Genomic DNA, 22132 nt, shown 5'->3' on the forward strand with positions numbered 1-22132 from the left:
GCCTTTTCCAACGGTACTGCCCCTTTTCATTAACTGTTTAACAGAAATACTGTATTTTTGGTAGGAGAGCAATTAAAAGTAACTACGAAAGAAAGCAAAGCAGAGGGAAATTAACAGTTTTTGGTACTCGCTAGCTGATCACGACTGCACCGATGGGAATATGGGGACCATGGGAAGAACCACGTGAATAAACTTCGACCAACATCAACCATATGGATCACAGGGCAGACTGTAGTAGGGCACAATTCAATCGATAATCGTGAGGAAGAGAAACATAACAAAAGCAGAAGGTACTAGGAGAATGAGATGCAAGGAGAGCAAGTCAGCTCGCAGTGTTGCCGGCTTGCCTCTGATGCCTGTTCGCGCCACTTACGGCCAATGAGGAATCGATCAGGGCGAATTGTATGAGCCGCATGGGCTAGATGGGTCATCATCATTCATCCTCATCGTCATCCTCCTCCTCCTCCTCCTCCTCCTCCTCCTCCTCCTCATCATCATCATCATCATCATCCTCCTCTTTCTCATCATCCTCATCCTCTTTCTCATCATCCTCATCTTCTCCATTGAAGAATTGCGAAAAAGCTTTCCTCTTTAATCCAGCATATATCTTCGGCAGGAACACATCCGTCAGCACCGTCTTGGACTTAAGCGAAGCAGCCAGTATCCCAAGCGCCTACATTTACACAAGAAAAGCAAATCACTAGCCGGCCGCTCACCAGTTAATCAAAGCTACGACTTTCGAAACAAATTAAGCCACATCACTTACCTCTTCCTTCCCGATCTTGACTGTCTTCTCATTGAGATCCTTGACGCCATACCGCGCGAGCAGGGTGACGGCACCGGACACTGCATTGGCGGATGGGGACACCGAGAGGTCGTCCTCGACAGTGTACACGGACCCCTTGGCATTGACAAGCAGCTGACCTGTAGCCTTGTTCATCACACACGAGCAGCCAGGGCAGGCGCTGCCGCTGACCGTCGAGAGAAAATTTGCGCACGTCTGTTTTTTACCTTTGCACGTGTAGAGGACTTGGTGGTTGCTGATGCCGTTGTCGTCATGGCTGTCATAGCTGCTGTTGCCGTTGCTGAGCTGCCGCAAGCCCAGAAGCTGCTGCAGGCGGGATAGTGTGGCGGCGCCAACGGCCGGGCTCAGCTGCAACCCCTTGCTCTTGTACTTAGCGTCCAGCTTCTCCATGCTGCCGAGCACGTTGCCGACGCTGCCAACCATGCGCTCCTTGGTGAGCAGGTCGGTGACCGTGCCCAACGGCAGTGAGAGGAGGCCCGACAGGAACTCCACGACGTCGCTGCCAGCCTCGCCGAAATACACCTTCTGTCCCTTGGCGTCAACCAGGAGCTTGATCGATAGCTCGTTGGTGGCAGCCATGCTACTCCTAGCTAGGTTACTTGAGAACTGTTTGGTGCCTGGTACCTGCCACGAGTAAGATCATGTCAAGTGGCTTTCGGATTTTACAGCAGTCGGCAGCTTCAGCTATAGTACTAGGGACGAAAAATATTCACGACAGTATCGCAAGGGTAAACTACAAGCTAACTAGCACAACCACGCAAGCTATTCAACTAAAATAAAATCAAAATGAGAACATGTGATGTACTTCTCGTAAACCAGACTTTCAGGTTTTACAGCTGATGTAGTTCTCGTAAAATTAAGGACGAAAAAGGAAGCAATTTATTTTCCAAGAGTTGTTTCATAGTAAAACAGATATATAGAGCAATAACAACCAGTTCTGTACATTGCACGGGACCCAAAGAGATTTCCATTCAGATTAGTGGGCAATAAACCACAAGCTAGTTAGTACAACAAGCAACACATACCATTGAAATTTTGGATGGGGGTCGGGGGCTAGAACTAGAAGCAACAGCTGATTTCATCTTTGAGTTCATGACGACTTCACGATCGCCCCAGCAGGACGCGTTGGGGGGCATTAGGTGTCGCACCTAAAATTTGCGCTACCTAGATCTTAAAATTCAAAACCGAAGATACAGATCGAAAAAATTCTGAGTTGATTTTGTTCTCTTCCTTTTCATGTCTACACAAAGCATAAGTGGAAAATTAAAGACCCTCTAATTGATTTGTTATGTTTGTATCTTCTGCAGTTTTACTTTATAAAGTTACTTCTTAAGCCGCCTACTGATCTTATATTGAGAGATGAGCTAAGCACTAACTGGAAGACAATGAGAATAAGGGACCAGCAGAAACAAAAGAGATTTGAACTGACCTTTTTCCGATCGAGTGCTGATTGCCTCGTTGCCGTGCACCCGTGCTATTATCTTCGATCGAGTAGATGCTGGAGCAAAAGACCTAGACGGCTAGACCTAGGCGGCGGGCGTCGAATAGCCGCAAATGCAGGAAAGGGAAACGACGACTGCGTCGTAGCGATCTATAAATCAGTAGTAATCAGCCGAGTCGTCCCTTTGTCTTCCGATAGTGGGCTACTGCGCTGGATTTTGGCCTGTTGTAGAACGATAGATGGGCTCGGGAGTTTGAAAGCTGGGTTTGGCCACCGCACACCCCCTGTCGGGTTTGGGCCAGGCCCATTTTTCGGTTTTCCATTCCGGTTTTCTTTTTCTTTTTTCTGCTTTTCTATTTCCTTTTTTTCTTTTCTGTTTTCTTTTTTGTTTTCTTTTTTCGTTTTTTATTTTTATTTGTCAGATTTGAAAAAAATTAAAAAATTGTTCAAATTGAGAAAATGTTCAAATTTGAAAATTGTTCAACTTTGAGAAACGTTCAAACAAAAAATTGTTCCAATAAAAAATTGTTCGAATGTAAAATTATTCAATTTTGAAAAAATTTCAAAATTAAAAAATGTTCGTATATTTGAATTTTGTTGAAAATTTAAAATTGTTCAAATTTGAAAACCGTTCGAACAAAAAATTGTTCCAATAAAAAATCATTTGAATGTAAAATTTTTCAATTTTGAAATTTGTTCAAAATTAAAAAAATGTTCGGATATTTGAATTTTATTGAAAATTTAAAATTGTTCATTTAAAAAATATTAGTTTTAGGAAAATAGTTGTGTAAAAATAAATATCCCAAAAAATAGAGATAAGAAACAAGAGAAAAACAAAAAAACAAAAAAACTATATTTATCGTGGTATCGTCACGGCATATGCCATAGGATGGCTAATGAAGATGGTTCCTAGATGGTCTCACGGCGGTATCTGGATGCAGGTATTGGGACGAGTGACACGGTCGACGTACCCAGGTTCGAGGCCCTCCTGTGGAGGTAACACCTCTACTCCTGCTATGAGTGTATATGGTGATCACACAGTACAATGGTGCTCCTAGAGCTGTATCCGGCTTGCCCTGGGAGGCTAAGGTAGACGAAGGTCTCTCTCACAGGGCAGCGCTAAGACTAGAATGAAGTAAGAATGATCGATCCTCCCCCGCACGAGGGGAGTAGTGCAGCTTATATAGGCGCTGGCACTTTACATAGAAGTCCCTATGATCTACTGGCCGGCTTGGCCGGCTTCGGCTTCCGCTCCTTCCCGAGGTGTTGACGTCAGTAGCCGTTGAGGCCTCATGGCCTGTCCCATCCGACTGCCTGAGTCAGCGGTATGGAGAGGAAGCGTCCCTGTCGCCATCATGCCCTGTAGCCGGTATGGACCGACGTACGCCATGATGACCTGTCCGCCGCGTGGCACTATTGCTCCACAGTGCCCCTTACTTTACGGGAGATGAGGTCAGCGTGGACCTCTGAACCCGGACCACCTACCCAGTTCCTTCTCCTGCAAGACTCGCCAGCCTCGAGTCGGTCTAGAGTGTAAAACCCCAGTCGGATATGGCTTGTAGAAGCCGGCCCAGCCACAGCATAGATGGCCGTAGCCAGGCCGACTAGGATTTAGAGCCAGCCGGCTTCCGAGGCAGCCGGCCACGGCTCCAGCCGGCTGCTCCTCAGCCAGCCTTTGCCGCGAGCCGGCCAGCCTCCAGCCGGCTGCTCCGCGTCCATTGCCCTACCCGGGGTCTTCCCCCCCCCCCCCTGACATTAGCCCCCGAAGCTGGCAAGGTCCTGCGTTAAGAGGGACCTAGGCAGGTTTTCCTGGCTTTAGATATCTCCTGAATGTGTTTGACGGCACTCGGAGGGGCCGACTGAGAATTTTCATGAAGGAGATATGCCCAAGAGGCAATAATAAAAGTGGTTATTATATATCTTTATGTTTATGATAAATGTTTATATACCATGCTATAATTGTATTAACCGAAACATTGATACATGTGTGATATGTAAACAACAAAGAGTCCCTAGTATGCCTCTTAACTAACTTGTTGATTAATGGATGATTAGTTTCATAATCATGAACATTGGATGTTATTAATAACAAGGTTATATCATTGTATGAATGATGTAATGGACACACCCAATTAAGCGTAGCATAAGATCACGTCATTAAGTTATTTGCTATAAGCTTTCGATACATAGTTACCTAGTCCTTATGACCATGAGATCATATAAATCACTTATACCGGAAAGGTACTTTGATTACATCAAACGCCACTGCGTAAATGGGTGGTTATAAAGGTGGGATTAAGTATCTGGAAAGTATGAGTTGAGGCATATGGATCAACAGTGGGATTTGTCCATCCCGATGACGGATAGATATACTCTGGGCCCTCTCGGTGGAATGTCGCCTAATGTCTTGCAAGCATATGAATAAGTTCATAAGAGACCACATACCACGGTACGAGTAAAGAGTACTTGTCAGGAGATGAGGTTGAACAAGGTATAGAGTGATACCGATGATCAAACCTCGGACAAGTAAAATATCGCGTGACAAAGGGAATTGGTATCGTATGTGAATGGTTCATTCGATCACTAAAGTCATCGTTGAATATGTGGGAGCCATTATGGATCTCCAGATCCCGCTATTGGTTATTGGTCGGAGTGAGTACTCAACCATGTCTGCATAGTTCGCGAACCGTAGGGTGACACACTTAAGGTTGGATATTGAAATGGTAGAACTTGAATATGGAATGGAGTTCGAATATTTGTTCGGAGTCCCGGATGAGATCCCGGACATCACGAGGAGTTCCGGAATGGTTCGGAGAATAAGATTCATATATAGGAAGTCATTTTATAAGATTTAAAATGATCCGAAAGGTTCTACGGAAGGTTCTAGAAGGTTGTAGAAAAGTCCGGAAGAAACCACTATGGAAGGCGGAGTCCCAAAGGGACTCCACCACCATGGCCGGCCAACCCTAAAGGGGGAGGAGTCCCAAGTGGACTCCCCTAAGGGGGCCGACCACCCCCTCCCAAGGAAGGGTGGGAATCCCACCTCTAGTGGGAGTCCTAGCTTGGGTAGGTTTCATGTGATATGGAAGGTTTTGGTTTGGGGTCTTATTCGAAGACTTGTAGACCAACTCTTGGGTGTTCCACCTATATAATGAGGGCCAAGGGGAGGGGGCCGGCCACCCCAAGACCACAAGGTGGCCGCACCCCCTAGTGGTCGGCGCCCCTCTCTCCCAAACCCTAGCGGCCCTCTCTCCTCCACCACATCCCGCACGCTTAGCGAAGCTCCGCCGGGTTTCTCCACCACCACCGACACCACACCGTCGTGCTGCCGGATTCAAGAGGAGCTACTACTTCCGCTGCCCGCTGGAACGGGGAGGTGGACGTCGTCTTCATCAACAACTGAACGTGTGACCGAGTACGGAGGTGCCGCCCGTTCGTGGCGCCGTGATCAAGATCTTCTACGCGCTTTTGCAAGCGGCAAGTGAACGTCTACCGCAGCAACAAGAGCCTCATCTTGTAGGCTTTGGAATCTCTTCAAGGGTGAGACTCGATAATCCCCTCGTTGCTACCGTCTTCTAGATTGCATCTTGGCTTGGATTGCGTGTTCGCGGTAGGAAAATTTTTGTTTCCTATGCAACGTATCCCTACATTTCATTCAGCCGGTTGCGCCCTCATCCGGCTCGCTTCGTCCGGCTGCTTCTAGCCGGATGCTATTTTCGATTCTGCAGCTTTTGCTTTTTCACAAGTGTTGGCGACGTCTCCGCCTTGCTAGGAGAGTTTGGGGCCGGATTGAATAAATTGTCCGGCTCCGGCTTGTATGCGCCGGGGTCTCCGCCGCCTCGGGCCCTGCGCCCGACTTGACTGCTCTGACGGCTGGCCCCTGGGTCGCTTCGTCTGTTCAAATCATTGTCCCCTCCGGATCTCGTGCGGTTGTGGGCGACGTGGTGTGGCCGTTTCCGGTAACTGCCGTGGTCGTGCGTGGCGTTAAGGCGCAGTAAATCCGGGGACGTGGCCCACGTTTGCCACTTGGAGGCCAACCGCCCGTGGTAGGAGGCCATAAATACCGCGGGGGAGGCATCGAGGCGGGCACTCGCCCTTTCTTCTTCCTCGCGCTCCTGCTTCTCCTCTTGCTTCCGCTCGAGCTCTTCGTCGCTCCGGCGGATTTTCTCCACTGCTTCCCTGGCGAACTCTGGCGGGCAGCCGCTCCGACGTTTCTCCGCCGATCCGCCACCGCCACTCCGTCGATCCGGCGCCACGGGGCCGCGCGTGTCCACGGTACGCTCTCCGCCGCCGCCGTAGCCGCCGTCTCGTGGTTCTTTTTCGCCATTTCCTCTCTCTTGGTCCTCTTCATCTTCCTCCTCATCGATGGCCCGTCCAAGTGGTTCTTGGGAGGGTTCCTACATGCGGGAGGACGACATCGAGCATCTTGTGCGCCTCCGCCGAATTCCGTCGGAGGTAATCACGAGGGTGCCCGGCGACGAGGTGGAGCCCAGGCCGAACCCCGGCGAACGTGTGGTCTTCGGAGCGCATTTCGACCGAGGGTTGGGCCTGCCGGCTTCGCACTTCTTCCGCCGGTTCCTGGATTTCTTCGGCCTGCAGCCTCATCATCTGCCGGCCAACGCTTGCGTCCTCCTCAGCTGCTACGTGGCCTTCATGGAGGGCTACGCCGGCTTGTGGCCGGACATCGACTTTTGGAGCCGGCTCTTCTTCATCAAGGCGCAGACGACGGACGGCCACCTGCGGGCCTGCGGCGCCGCCTCGATCTACTCCCGCCCGGGCACGCCCTTCCCAAATATCCCGATGGTGGATTTGGTGAAGAAGTGGCAGATGTACTTCTTTTATGTGCGGAATGAGAACCCGGCCTTCGACAGGCTCAACTTGCCGGAGTACAACCCGGCGCCTCCAGTCGGCCGGATCAACTGGGGCCACAACGCCAGGACGACGGACCCGGATGCAGAGGTAAACCTTCTGTGGGACTTCCTAGGGGCTTGTGTCTCTGAGGGCCGGCTTTGCGCCGACTACCTCCTCTGCACCTACGCCGAGCGTCGGGTGCTGCTGCTCCAGATGCGCATCCACAAGATCGGGCACATGTCCGACCGGTTTGATCCGACCCAGACGTCCAAGGTGGAGCTCACCAAGGCCCAGGTCGCCCGCCGAGTGAACAACGTCACCAAGGCCAACATGCCGGAGAACTGGGAGTGGGGGCTGGCACCCTTTAGCCGGGCGATGCCGCCTGAGCTGGTAAGTTTCTATATTTTGGCCGACTTCCAGCTTGCGGCTGCATGGCCGACTTGTTGCTTATAATCTTGTGTTTTGTCTTCAGCTTTTCGACCGCCAGGGCATCAAGGACGGCGACCTGGTGCAGAAGATCTGGACGCCGGATCATGCCGATCCGGCTGGCCAAGCCGGCGACCAAGCTGTAGGAAAACGTTGCATAGAAAACAAAAATTTTCCTACCGCGAACACGCAATCCAAGCCAAGATGCAATCTAGAAGACGGTAGCAACGAGGGGATATCGAGTCTCACCCTTGAAGAGATTCCAAAGCCTACAAGAGGAGGCTCTTGTTGCTGCGGTAGACGTTCACTTGCCGCTTGCAAAAGCGCGTAGAAGATCTTGATCACGATCGGTTCCGGTGCCACGAACGGGCAGCACCTCCGTACTCGGTCACACGTTCGGTTGTTGATGAAGACGACGTCCTTCTCCCCGTTCCAGCGGGCAGCGGAAGTAGTAGCTCCTCCTTGAATCCGGCAGCACGACAGCGTGGTGGCGGTGGCGGTGGAGATCTCCGGCGGAGCTTTGCTAAGCATATGCGGGAGAAGTGGAGGAGGAGAAGAAGCTAGGGTTTGGGGAGAGAGGGGGGTTGGGCGCCGGCCCTCTAAGGGGTGCGGCCAAGGCTGAGCCAAAGAGTGGCTGCCCCCCTCCCTCTCCTCCTCATTATATAGGTGGAAGCCCCAAGAGTTCTAGTCCAAGTCTTCGAATAAGACCCCAACACTAAAACCTCCCATATGTGGGAAACCTACTCAAGGAGGGAGTCCTACCCAAGGTGGGACTCCCACCTTTCCTTGAGGTGGGGTGGCCGGCCACCTTTAGGTGGAGTCCACCTGGGACTCTTCCCTTTAGGGCTGGCCGGCCATGCTAGTGGAGTCTCTTCGGGACTCTACTTTCCAAAGTGCCATTCTTCCAGACTTTTCTAGAACCTTCTAGAACCTGCCATAAATGCACCGGATCATTTCCAAACTTGGAATATGACTTCCTATATATGAATCTTATTCTCCGGACCATTCCGGAACTCCTCGTGATGTCCGGGATCTCATCCGGGACTCCGAACAAATATTCGAACTCCATTCCATATTCAAGTTCTACCATTTCAACATCCAACTTTAAGTGTGTCACCCTACGGTTCGTAAACTATGCGGACATGGTTGAGTACTCACTCCGACCAATAACCAATAGTGGGATCTGGAGATCCATAATGGCTCCCACATATTCAACGATGACTTTAGTGATCGAATGAACCATTCACATACGATACCAATTCCCTTTGTCACGCGATATTTTACTTGTCCGAGGTTTGATCTTCGGTATCACTCTATACCTTGTTCAACCTCGTCTCCTGACAAGTACTCTTTACTCGTACCGTGGTATGTGGTCTCTTATGAACTTATTCATATGCTTGCAAGACATTAGACGACATTCCACCGAGAGGGCCCAGAGTATATCTATCCGTCATCGGGATGGACAAATCCCACTGTTGATCCATATGCTTCAACTCATACTTTCCGGATACTTAATCCCACCTTTATAACCACCCATTTACGCAGTGGCGTTTGGTGTAATCAAAGTACCTTTCTGGTATAAGTGATTTACATGATCTCATGGTCATAAGGACTAGGTAACTATGTATCGAAAGCTTATAGCAAATAACTTAATGACGAGATCTTATGCTACGCTTAATTGGGTGTGTCCATTACATCATTCATATAATGATATAACCTTGTTATTAATAACATCCAATGTTCATGATTATGAAACTAATCATCCATTAATCAACAAGCTAGTTTAAGAGGCATACTAGGGACTTCTTTGTTGTCTACATATCACACATGTACTAATGTTTCGGTTAATACAATTATAGCATGATATATAAACATTTATCATAAAGATATAAATAATAACCACTTTATTATTGCCTCTAGGGCATATCTCCTTCAGTCTCCCACTTGCACTAGAGTCGATAATCTAGTTTACATTTGTGAAGATATAACACCTTGGCCTTCTGGTGCTTTATCATGTATTGCTCACGGGAGAGGTTTTAGTCAACGGATCTGATACGCTCAGAAACGTATGTATTTTGTAATTCATTTGCGTCTCAACGCATCACTCATTTCCAAATGAGTCGGCATTTAAATATGTTTGGTCTTCTGGTGGAACCTTAATTCCGCGGTCCGAAATATGTTACTAATATTGTCACACACAATATAGCTTCAAAATTCTGACTCTGTCGGAACTACACCAAGTTCTCAAAGAACCTCTTGACTTTAACATCCTTTGTCATTTGTCAAAACAATGACATATTCTGCCTTCTTTTGTAGAATCCGTCACAATATTTAGAACTATTCTAAATCTAGCATAAACAACTTCTAGCTCATTGTGCTACCTTTTAAAACAACACTTAGTCTAATTTGAGATTGAAATTTTATTTTCATATGTGACAAAACAAATATCGGTGCAACATCTTACAGCGATTTGTTTGTCATTTCTCCAGACAAAACTATATATATATATATATATATATATATTCTTGGTTCTTCTTAAGTACTTCAAGAATATTCTTACTGTTTTTCAATGATCATCTCATGAATCATTCTGGTATATGCTCATAACATTTTAGAACACAAGATATCTGATTGTGTACATATTATTCGTGATCTAAAGTCACTCATGTGTTTTTACTCATTGAGTGTCATATACACTCAAGTCTTGTTAAAACTTCACATGACAAGAACATCTTCTTAATATATCTATATTGAACTATTTCAATATCCATTCTATGTACTTTGACTTAAACTTATTTTGTGTTTCAATCTATCTTCATAGATCTTGACACTAAATTTGTTTCAGTCCATATCCTTTCATTGAAGTTTAATTTTCAATGAAACCTTTTAATCAAGTATATAATTACATCATTTATAACCAACTATATGTCATCTACATAAAGTATTATAAATATGTCTTAGCGCTCCCACTTAATTTCTTGCAAATGCAAGCCTCTTCATCATTTCTGATGAAATCAAAAACTCTTTGACTATTTCATCTGGTGAAGATTCTAACTCCGCGATACTTACTTCATCCAATTGAAGTTCGTATACCTATCTAGTATTCCACGGACCAGCAAAACTCTTGGTTGTATCTTATATACACCTTTAATACACACTTCTGTTAAGTAGTGTATTTTGCCACTCTACTAACATATCTCATAAAAGAAATATGTAGTGATTACTAGAATAATCCACATAGACTATAAGCATTGCTACGGAAGATTTAATCTTATCGTAGTCAACTCTTTGAACTTTGTCGTAAACAACTTTTCGACAAGTTGAGCTTCTTCAAGGATATTTCATCCAAGTCCATCAATTTCATAGATCCATTTACTTTCAAAAAGTATTCATCTATCTTGGATTTCATGGCGTATAGCCATTTTCACGGAGTCAGGGCCCATCATAACTTCTTTGTTTGTAGTTGGTTTATTATTGTTCAAAATCAATCCTTTGTCCACAAATCTTTTATTTGATCACAAAGTAAACCATACCTACAAGGTTCAATATGTACTTCGATCTCCATGGCTAAAACACTTTGTAGTCATGGGAGCCATGACCGTCGTAGCCGCTTCCGAAACCAATTCCGATGCTGCGCTACTCTGATCATTATGCTCAGGTTCATAAACCTTATCAAATTATATTGTCCTCCCACTAAAAAAACTTCACTAGAAACAATTTCTTGGAAATAAGAAACATTGACAAACACTTTTGTCTTTGTCTCGTGGGAAGATCCCAATTAAATCTCTGGGATAACCAACAAAGACATTCATCCGATTTTGGTTGAAAACTCTTAGACCAAAATTTAAAGAAAGGACTATTAAGGTTTATACCCATGCCATAACTCGTATGGTGTCATTTCAACGGATCATGATGATGCTCTATTCAGTGTAAAAGCGGTAGTCACTAAAGCACAATTCACAAAAATATAATGGCGTCATAATATTTTATCTCATCATTAATCCAACAAGGTTTGGATACATATCTCGGATACTATATCATCATTATGATACTCCAAGAAATGTGAGTTGTAGAACAATTTCATAACTCTCTTAGATGTTCGCTAAAACTCGTAATTCAAATATTTCCACCATGATCCAATCATAGATATTTGATTTTTCTATTACGATGATTTCCACTTCATGCTGAAATTTATTTGAATCCTATTCAAATGTTTCAAACTTTTCCTTATTGAATATATCCACATATATACTCAATTCATTGTTTGAAAGTTTTCATGAAGTAGAAGAATCTTTCGCACACAACTATGCCCAGTGAACCACATATATCATTATGTATGTTTTCACTAAGTTAGTTGCCCGTTCAACTCTTTGGCCTATGAACGGTATTTCAGTCATTACCTTTCAGAAAAGATTTTGCAAGTGCCAAACGATTCAACAAATCGAATGACTCCAAAAATCCATTTGCATGGAGTTCCTTCATGCGATCCTTTCTAACATGACCTAAATTGCGGTTCCACAAATAAGTGGAATTCAAATCATTTGCCTTATGGCATTTTTAGCGTCAGTGTTATGTATGTGTGTTTCACCATTAAGATTTATAATAACTTATCCATTTTACATGGAGTAATGTCATAATTTAAACAACTCATTGTTTTCATTTGACCAGAGCAAAATAACAATTATTAAGTTCTTTATTATAAATTCTAAGGGCTAGATAGAATGTCAACGACGAACATAATAACACTTTATTTTGTTCCAGACGTGCATTCCTATCATATTCCTTGTCACTCACTTAGGCCATTGTATTCTTGTATTGCGTTGTTTTGTATGACACTTCATACCAACCAATATGGTACTAATACCCAAGAATTTCATTGTGTGACTTAACTAGGAATACAACCATAACATGTATATCATTTATATACACCTGGGCTAGACTTTCTAGTCTTTTCTTTTCTTTTTGCCAAAATATCTTTTGCAGTTTCTCTTTTAGCTTTCCTCATTATTCAGAAAAACACTTCAACATTAATAACTTCTAGGTTTGTTGGTCAAATACCAATAACCTTGAGGTTCTTACTTTGAAGTTGATCATCATATGACAAGTGTTCCAGATTTCACTATTAGTAACTTTGTAATATGATGAACAATTTCACTCATAATTTTATCCATCATATCATGACGACTTTCCGAGACCATGTCTGTACATGCTAGGCTCGTAAAGTTTTAACCTTGGTATTTGCATGTGCAAATCTAGCTTGCACCCGTTGTATGCACACGTAGAATCTATCACACCCGATCATCACGTGATGCTTCGAAACGACGAGTTTTAGTAACGGTGCATATTAAGGATGGTCACTTCATGGATATGCGAATATCGTTAGTGCCCCAATAGTTGGAGGATTGTGACGCCTTGCGTCTTCAACCTTCGTACATTCCCATAAAACTTATGAGTTCATGTAGTCTCACCAAATTATATTCTATCATCTTGCAATAAGGTCTTAGATATCACATATATCTCATACCTTGATTATTTCTGAAAACTAAATTTTCAGCTCCTTACTTTTCAAACAGATTTGAACTTCAAGTTTCACGGAGACAAGATAACTTTAGGTACTAATTGAAACCATAGCTCTTTGAATCAATAATGTGAGGTTTACTAAAAGTTTGCAATAGGACTTAATCAATTCTTGATTCTTTAACAATACGGTACCAATCCGTAAAGTTTCTTGTCAGATTTTAACAGTATTTCTATCTCAATTATAAGACTAGCGCATAGTAATAAATGGATGCCAATACTACAAAATTAATTCAAAATACTACTAAGACTATGTTTATGATAATTAGTTCATGTTTTAATCTAATTACTAATGAACTCCCACTTAATACAACATCCCTCATAGTTGTAAATTGGTACACGATCCAAATCCACTACACCAAAACCGATCATCACGTGAGATGATGTAGTTTCAATGGTGAACATCAACATGTTGATCATATCATCCATATGACTCGTGTTCAACCTTTCGGTTTCCATTGTCCCGAGGCCATGTCTGTACATGCTAGGCTCGTCAAGCAAACCCAAGTATTCCGCGTGTGCAACATGGCTTACACCCGTTGTATGTGAATCGTTGAATCTATCACATCCGATCATCACGAGATGCTTCGAAACGACGAACTGTTACAACGGTGCATACGAGGGGAGAACACTTTATTATCTTGATATTAATGTGAGGGATCATCTTATAATGCTACCGTCGCGATCTAAGCAAAATAAGATGCATAAAAGGATTAACATCACATGCAGTTCATATGTGATATGATATGGCCTTTTGTCTTTGCGCCTTTGATCTTCATCTCCAAAGCACGGACATGATCTCCATCATCTTCGGGCATGATCTCCATCATCGTCGGCGTAGCGTCAAGGTCCATGGCGCCGTCTTCATGGTTGTTCACCTCATGTAGCAACTATTACAACTACTTTGAAATACTACTCAACATGAAAATCAAAGACAACCATAAGGCTCCTGCCGGTTGCCACAATACAATAATGATCATCTCATACATATTCATCATCATATCATGGCCATATCACATCACCAAACCCTGCAAAAACAAGTTAGACGTCTCTAATTTGGTTTGCATATTTTACGTGGTTTAGGGTTTTCGAGAGAGATCTAATCTACCTACGAACATGAACCACAACGGTGATACTAATGTTTTCAATAGAAGAGTAAGTTGAATCTTCACTATAGTAGGAGAGACAGACACCCGCAAAGCCTCTTATGCAATACAAGTTGCATGTCGAACGAGGAACAAGTCTCATGAACGCGGTCATGTAAAGTTAGTCCGGGCCGCTTCATCCCACTATGCCACAAAGATGCAAAGTACTCAAACTAAAGATAACAAGAGCATCAACGCCCACAAAACCATTGTGTTCTACTCGTGCAACCATCTATGCATAGACACGGCTCTGATACCACTGTAGGAAAACGTTGCATAGAAAACAAAAATTTTCCTACCGCGAACACGCAATCCAAGCCAAGATGCAATCTAGAAGACGGTAGCAACGAGGGGATATCGAGTCTCACCCTTGAAGAGATTCCAAAGCCTACAAGAGGAGGCTCTTGTTGCTGCGGTAGACGTTCACTTGCCGCTTGCAAAAGCGCGTAGAAGATCTTGATCACGATCGGTTCCGGCGCCACGAACGGGCAGCACCTCCGTACTCGGTCACACGTTCGGTTGTTGATGAAGACGACGTCCTTCTCCCCGTTCCAGCGGGCAGCGGAAGTAGTAGCTCCTCCTTGAATCCGGCAGCACGACGGCGTGGTGGCGGTGGCGGTGGAGATCTCCGGCGGAGCTTTGCTAAGCATATGCGGGAGAAGTGGAGGAGGAGAAGAAGCTAGGGTTTGGGGAGAGAGGGGGGTTGGGCGCCGGCCCTCTAAGGGGTGCGGCCAAGGCTGAGCCAAAGAGTGGCTGCCCCCCTCCCTCTCCTCCTCATTATATAGGTGGAAGCCCCAAGAGTTCTAGTCCAAGTCTTCGAATAAGACCCCAACACTAAAACCTCCCATATGTGGGAAACCTACTCAAGGAGGGAGTCCTACCCAAGGTGGGACTCCCACCTTTCCTTGAGGTTGGGTGGCCGGCCACCTTTAGGTGGAGTCCACCTGGGACTCTTCCCTTTAGGGCTGGCCGGCCATGCTAGTGGAGTCTCTTCGGGACTCTACTTTCCAAAGTGCCATTCTTCCGGACTTTTCTAGAACCTTCTAGAACCTGCCATAAATGCACCGGATCATTTCCAAACTTGGAATATGACTTCCTATATATGAATCTTATTCTCCGGACCATTCCGGAACTCCTCGTGATGTCCGGGATCTCATCCGGGACTCCGAACAAATATTCGAACTCCATTCCATATTCAAGTTCTACCATTTCAACATCCAACTTTAAGTGTGTCACCCTACGGTTCGTAAACTATGCGGACATGGTTGAGTACTCACTCCGACCAATAACCAATAGTGGGATCTGGAGATCCATAATGGCTCCCACATATTCAACGATGACTTTAGTGATCGAATGAACCATTCACATACGATACCAATTCCCTTTGTCACGCGATATTTTACTTGTCCGAGGTTTGATCTTCGGTATCACTCTATACCTTGTTCAACCTCGTCTCCTGACAAGTACTCTTTACTCGTACCGTGGTATGTGGTCTCTTATGAACTTATTCATATGCTTGCAAGACATTAGACGACATTCCACCGAGAGGGCCCAGAGTATATCTATCCGTCATCGGGATGGACAAATCCTTTGTTGATCCATATGCTTCAACTCATACTTTCCGGATACTTAATCCCACCTTTATAACCACCCATTTACGCAGTGGCGTTTGGTGTAATCAAAGTACCTTTCCGGTATAAGTGATTTACATGATCTCATGGTCATAAGGACTAGGTAACTATGTATCGAAAGCTTATAGCAAATAACTTAATGACGAGATCTTATGCTACGCTTAATTGGGTGTGTCCATTACATCATTCATATAATGATATAACCTTGTTATTAATAACATCCAATGTTCATGATTATGAAACTAATCATCCATTAATCAACAAGCTAGTTTAAGAGGCATACTAGGGAATTCTTTGTTGTCTACATATCACACATGTACTAATGTTTCGGTTAATACAATTATAGCATGATATATAAACATTTATCATAAAGATATAAATAATAACCACTTTATTATTGCCTCTAGGGCATATCTCCTTCACAAGCCGGCGACGATGAGCTGCCGGAGGTGCCCGACCAGGGCAGCCAAGGAGAGCACAACCCGCCGCCTTCGCCGGAGCAGCAGGAGGAGGAGGAGGACGAGCCGGCGACCTCCGCCACGTGGCCGATCCCTGCGGTGCCCCTACGCATGAGGCCGCCTGCCGCCTCGGCGACTTCTGCGCCCAAGGGGAAGAAGCGGGTCAGCGACCGGTCCACGGCCGCCTTGGAGGCGAAGGTGAAGAAGCAGCGCCGGATGGGGCCCAAGAAGGTTCCAGAGCAGGCCGGGTAAGTTTCTTTCCTTCGTTGTTTGATTCCTTTTCTTTCCTTTCTTTTTATATTTATCTTCTCTTGTTTGTCCGACTAGGGCTGCCATAAAGTTCACCCAGGGCGGCGGCTCTCGGCCGGCTCCCCGCGTCGTGTCGCCGCTCCAGCGGCAGAGGAGGGAGCTGACACCGCAGCCTTCGGCGCGTGCGCGCACGCCGCCCATCGTCGTCGTGCCGCCTGCGGCTACGCCGCCTTCCGCAGGGGCGTCTTCTTCAGCTGCACCTTCTTCTACGGCGCCTGGCCGCGGCGCCCAAGGTGAGCCGGCACGCCGGCCTACTCTCGACGATCTGTTTCCGCGCCGCGCTCGATTTTTGGAGCCTGCGGCCGGAGCCGGCAGGGGTGCACCCGGTGGAGCCGGAGCTGGCGGGGCTGCGCCGCCTGAGACTGGGATCGGCGGTGCCGTGCCCAGCGTCGTGGTGTTGGAGGAGAGCCCGGAGGGGGCGCATCAGGCGCCAGGGTCGGCTGCCCCCACTGGGCCGACTGCTTCAACTGCGCCGCCTCCATCTTCGGAGCCGGCCAGGGAGGAGCCGGCAAGGGACGAGCCGGCGCGCTCGAGAGACGCCGGCTCTCGGGCGTTGGTGAGGACGGAGGGCCCGTCGGAGGCGTCTGAAGGCCTCCACGTGGCCAAGGGCGCCCGGCTGCTGAACGTGGTGTCCGCCTCCGACTCCAGCCTTGGCTCGGCCGGCACCATGGAGAAGGCGTGGCACCAGGCGGATGCCTGCGAGGTGACCAGCCGGGAGGGGCATCCAGGCGTGGCGCCCATGAAGATGTTCTTTTCCGGCTTCCGCGCCAACCTTAAGGCCAGGGCCGCTGAGACCGCCGCCAACCTGGCAAAGCTGGAGGAAGCTGACAAGGTAGGTGTTTTATCTCATTTTTTTGCAATTTTGTTGTTATCCTGGTAGCCCTCCGAGGCATGGGCCGGCTGCTCGGAGCCGGTCTGGGTTTCACCTAGACATCTGACTTTGTTTCTCTCAGATGGTTGTGGAGCGACGCACCGTCTTGTACAACCAGGTCGTGACCAGCTACCACAAGGCCAAGATCGAGCGGGCCAGCTTGGCTCGTGAGCTGGAGGCCGCCAAGGGTAGGGTTTTCTTCCAGTTGACTTGACTTATTTTTCTTTGATTTCACTCGGCTAACGACTTTTCTTGCTGACTTGCAGCTGAAGCCGCCCGGGTCCCGCAACTGGAGGCGGACCTTCGGGCCGCCCGCGCCCAATGCGCCAAGATCGAGGAGGCGGGCCGGGCTGCTGCCGCCAAGCTGAAGGTGGCTGAGGGGGAGCTGACGCGGCTGCGCCGGCTTGAGGATAACCACCTCAAGGAACTCGCCGCCCTCAAGCAGGTTGAGGGGGAGAAGGTGGAGGGCCTGCGCAAACGGCTGGAGGAAGTGGACAAGCAGCGGCTTGCACTCCGGGAAGAGGTGACTGCCCAATCCAACCAGCTGTCGGCCACCGCCAAGCGGTGGGTGGAGGAGATTGGCGCGCTCGACCGCGGCTTGGCGGGTGAGTCTGCATTTTCTTTCTTCCTTTCCCTTTGCCGGCTTTCGGCTGTCGGCTGCCGGATTAGGTTGGCAACCGGCGGCAGAAACTGATTTTTCGATATCTCCATCTTCGGGCTGGGGGCAGTCGGCTCATGCCGGCTGCCGCCAGTCTTTTTTCTTTTAACTTCGAAATCTCCATCTTCGGGCTGGGGGCAGTCGGTTCTTGCCGGCTGCCGCCAGGCTTACTATAGAGCTTCGGAATCTCCATCTTCGGGCTGGGGGCAGTCGGTTCTTGCCGGCTGTCGCCAGGCTTACCTTAGAACTTCGAAAATTTGCATTTTTCTGCCTTTTTCCGGCTTCGATAGATTTCTGACATGCTTCTTCTTTGCAGCAGCCTTCCCTGAGGCGTAGGAGGCGGCGCTAGCAGCAGTTGGTGTTGCGCGCGACGCCCGGAGGCGGGAGACCGGTGAGGGCAGCGCTGAGTACTTCACCATGGAGGAATACCTGGCGTCCATGGCCGCCCGCGTCGTGCCAATCACGAAGCTTGGCTGGGAGCTCCGAAAGGCGGCGGAAGAACTGATCCGGCTGCTGTGGCCGACTGAGACGCTGCCGCAGGACCTCGCCAACCTCATCACCTGGCTGGAGAAGGCGCCTGACCGCTTCCTCGACTGGAGGGAATCCGCTGCGCGCGCTGGAGCCGACATGGCGCTCTCCTTTGTGCTCTCCTGGTACAACGAGGTCAGCCTCGACCAGCTTGAGTGCCGGTGAGCCGACGTGGAGGACGCGCTCCCGGCGGAAAACAAGACTGCCCGGCTTGCCCGAGCCTGCGCCATTGCCGACTTCATAGACAAGGGCGTCTTCATCGAGGATCCGAACCCGCCGTCTGAAGACGAGAGCGAGGAGGCAGAAGATGAGGAGGCGGAGGACACGCCTGAGGAGAACCGGGCAGCCGGCTCCGCAGATGCTCCCCCGACTGGTCCTGATCCAGCCGGTGCTTAAATGTACTTGTTTAAGATGTCGCTTTTGCAAGACAATCTGTTAAATCCCCGGAATGCCGGGTGCATATGTATGAATATTGCTATCCTTTTATTAAGGCACACTTTAATATGTTTGTTAATCATTTGTGTGCCGGCTTGCTTTCTTCTGGCTTGTTCGCTTTTTCCCATCCGCCCCACTCTTTGGCTTTGCTCTTGCCGATCGTACGTCCGACTTGCGATCCGTCGCCGGATCAAGAGCGGGCCGCTGGGTGAGGCCGATAGTATTTCAGTCGAACGAGCCGAGTTTTGCAATCCGGCACTTTTATGAAAGTTGCAAGTTAATTCGCTTTCACTCTTTCTCTTAGTCGTCTTTCGCGTGCCGGCTTCCTAGGCACTTACTCCCGCCAGCCGGACAACCGGGTTGCGGTCTATAGCTGGATCGGAAGCCGGCTGTCGGCCGCGTGAGAGGGTGTTAGCCAATCGGCGAAATAAGGTAGAGTACCCGAAAAACTTGTCGGAAATGGCGCTCTTGGCGCTTGCTTTTTCATAGCTTACAAAAGGAGTACAAGGGATACATACATTCCTGCTCCCCAGTATAAAATGGGCGAAGCAAGTTGACATTCCAGGGACGTTTAGTCTTCTCGTCAGCCTTGTCCGGCTTGTTCTTTTTAGCCTCTTGGGCATCTATGAGATAGTAGGAATCATTGCCTACCGCCTTGCTCACGATGAAGGGACCCTCCCATGGGGATGACAGTTTATACTATCCGGCTGTCCGTTGGGTCAGTCGGAGCACTAGGTCTCCTTCTCGGAATGCTAAGGGCTGGACCTTTCGGCTGTGATAGCGTCGGAGGCTTTGCTGATAAATGGTAGATCTAGACACGGCCAGCAGTCGGGCCTCTTCGACCAGGTCGACTCCATCTTCGCGAGCTTCTTTAGCTTCAGCTTCTGTGTAGAGCTTGATCCTTGGCGCGTCGTGCTCGATATCAGTCGGCAGGACGGCTTCGGCCCCGTATACAAGGAAGAATGGTGTGAAGCCGACTGAGCGGTTTGGCGTCGTACGCAGGCTCCACAGTACATTGGGCAGCTCTTCAATCCAGCAGCCGGCTGCTCGCTCGAGCGGCTCCACCAGCCGAGGCCGGATGCCGGCTAGGATCAAGCCGTTGGCCTTGTCCACCTGCCCGTTGGATTCCGGGTGCGCCACGGACGCTAAATCCATCCGGATCCCCATTTCCTCGCTATAGCGAGAGAAGATGCCTTGGGCAAAGTTGTTGCCGTTGTCGGTGATGATGCTGTGGGGGTAGCCGTATCTCACGATGATTTCCTTGAGGAAAGTGACGGTTGTGGAGCCGTCCAGCTTCTTGATCGGCTTGGCTTCAATCCACTTGGTGAACTTGTCAATCATCACCAAGAGGTGTGTCATGCCGCCTCGCGCTGTTCTGAACGGGCCCACCATGTCTAGGCCCCATACGGCAAACGGCCAAGTGATGGGGATGGTTTTCAAGGCGGAAGCCGGTGAGTGCCTCTTCTTTGCGAAGCGCTGGCAGCCGTTGCACTTCTTCACCAGTTCTTCTGCGTCTTTGAGCGCAGTCGGCCAGTAAAAACCGTGCCGGAAAGCTTTGGCCACTATGGCTCTGGAGGAGGCGTGATGGCTGCATTCTCCTTGATGGATTTCCCGTAGGAGTTCAATCCCTTCAGCCGGCTCGACGCACTGCTGGAACACCCCACTTACGCTGCGTTTGTACAGCTGGTGGTTGATAATGGTATAGGCCTTGGCCCTTCTCTCAATCTGCCTGGCCTGGACTCTGTCATCAGGCAACACACCGTCGGTAAGGTAGGAGAGGAAATCTTATGCCCATGAAGGTACGCATCTTATCTCGAATACGCTAACCAACAAGGCCTCCTGCGTGGGAGCTTCCGGATTCGACTGCTTGGTCGCCAGGTTCGGCTTGGAAGCCGGCGGGTTCGGCTTTGAAGCCCCCGAGTTGGACTGAGAAGCCGGCGGGTTCGGCTTTGAAGCCCCCGAGTTTGGCTCTGAAGCCCCCGGGTTGGACTGAGAAGCCCCCGGGTTCGGCATGGAAGCCGGCGGGTTTGGCTTTGAAGCCCCCGACTTGGGCGATGAAGCCCCCGGGTCAGCCGGCACGAATATAGAATCTGAGTCCGGTGACGGTGTGATAGACGGCTTCTTTAGGTGCGCCAGGGCAACGCCTGGCGGAATAGCTTGCCGGGTTGAGCCAATCTTGGATAGGGCGTCAGCCGCCTCGTTGTTTGCTCGTGGCACATGGTGGAATTCGCAGCCGTCGAAGAAGCCGGATAGCTGCTGGACGTGGAAGCGGTATGAGGCCATGTTGGCGTCCTTCGCATCCCAGTCGCCAGACGCTTGCTGTATGACCAAGTCGGAGTCGCCGAAGCAAAGAATGCGACGCACGCCTATATCCTTGGCCAGCTTCAGCCCGTGGATGAGCGCTTCGTACTCCGCCACATTATTGGATGCGGCGAAGTGGATCTGCAGGACGTAGTCCAGCCGGTCTCCCTTGGGAGAGGTGATGACGATGCCGGCTCCCAAGCCGTTGCGCATCTTCGAGCCGTCAAAGTGCAGCTTCCAATGTGTGGAGTCAGGCACAGGCGGCAAGTACTGCATCTCGGCCCAGTCGACGAAGAAGTCCGCTAGGATCTGCGACTTGATGGCCGTGCGTGCCTCGTAGAGGATGGTGTGGGCGGCTAGCTCCAGAGCCCACTTGGCAACTCGGCCGTTGGCGTCTTTGCTGCCGATGATTTCCGCCAGGGGTGCTGTGGCAACCACCTTGATTGGGTGCTCTTGGAAGTAGTGCTTGAGCTTCTTGGCCGCCATGTACATGCCATAGGTGACCTTCTGGTAGTGGGGGTAGTTCTGCTTCGACTGGGAAAGCACCTCGTTGAGGTAGTAGACTGGGCGCTGAACCGGTTGCTCTCTGCCGGGTTCTTTGCGCTCCACCACCAGGACGACGCTAACCACTCGGTTGGTGGCAGCGATGTACAACAGCATCGGCTCCATTGAAGCCGGCGATGCGAGGATGGGCGC

General features: G+C 48.7%; 1 protein-coding gene across 1 annotated transcript; it reads right to left on the reverse strand.

Annotated features, from left to right (window-relative positions):
* Nucleotides 1-433: 433 nt before the first annotated feature.
* LOC127339277 (uncharacterized) lies at nucleotides 434-1384 on the reverse strand. Its single transcript, XM_051365148.2, has 2 exons — nucleotides 767-1384; nucleotides 434-673 (listed from the first exon to the last, which is right to left on the reverse strand). Exons 1-2 carry the CDS (start codon nucleotides 1382-1384, stop codon nucleotides 434-436), a joined length of 858 nt encoding a protein of 285 aa, XP_051221108.2.
* Between the last annotated feature and the right edge of the window lie 20748 nt (nucleotides 1385-22132).

The sequence above is a fragment of the Lolium perenne genome, chromosome 3 (genome assembly GCF_019359855.2).
Source record: "Lolium perenne isolate Kyuss_39 chromosome 3, Kyuss_2.0, whole genome shotgun sequence".
Taxonomy (NCBI): domain Eukaryota; kingdom Viridiplantae; phylum Streptophyta; class Magnoliopsida; order Poales; family Poaceae; genus Lolium; species Lolium perenne.

Bases quoted from the DNA above. Each gene is read 5' to 3' on its own strand.
- LOC127339277 (XM_051365148.2), bottom strand. From the start codon at position 1,384: ATGGCTGCCACCAACGAGCTATCGATCAAGCTCCTGGTTGACGCCAAG. The intron at 674-766 runs GTAAGTGATGTG...GTGTAAATGTAG, and splicing joins TCAAGATCGGGAAGGAAGAG to GCGCTTGGGATACTGGCTGC.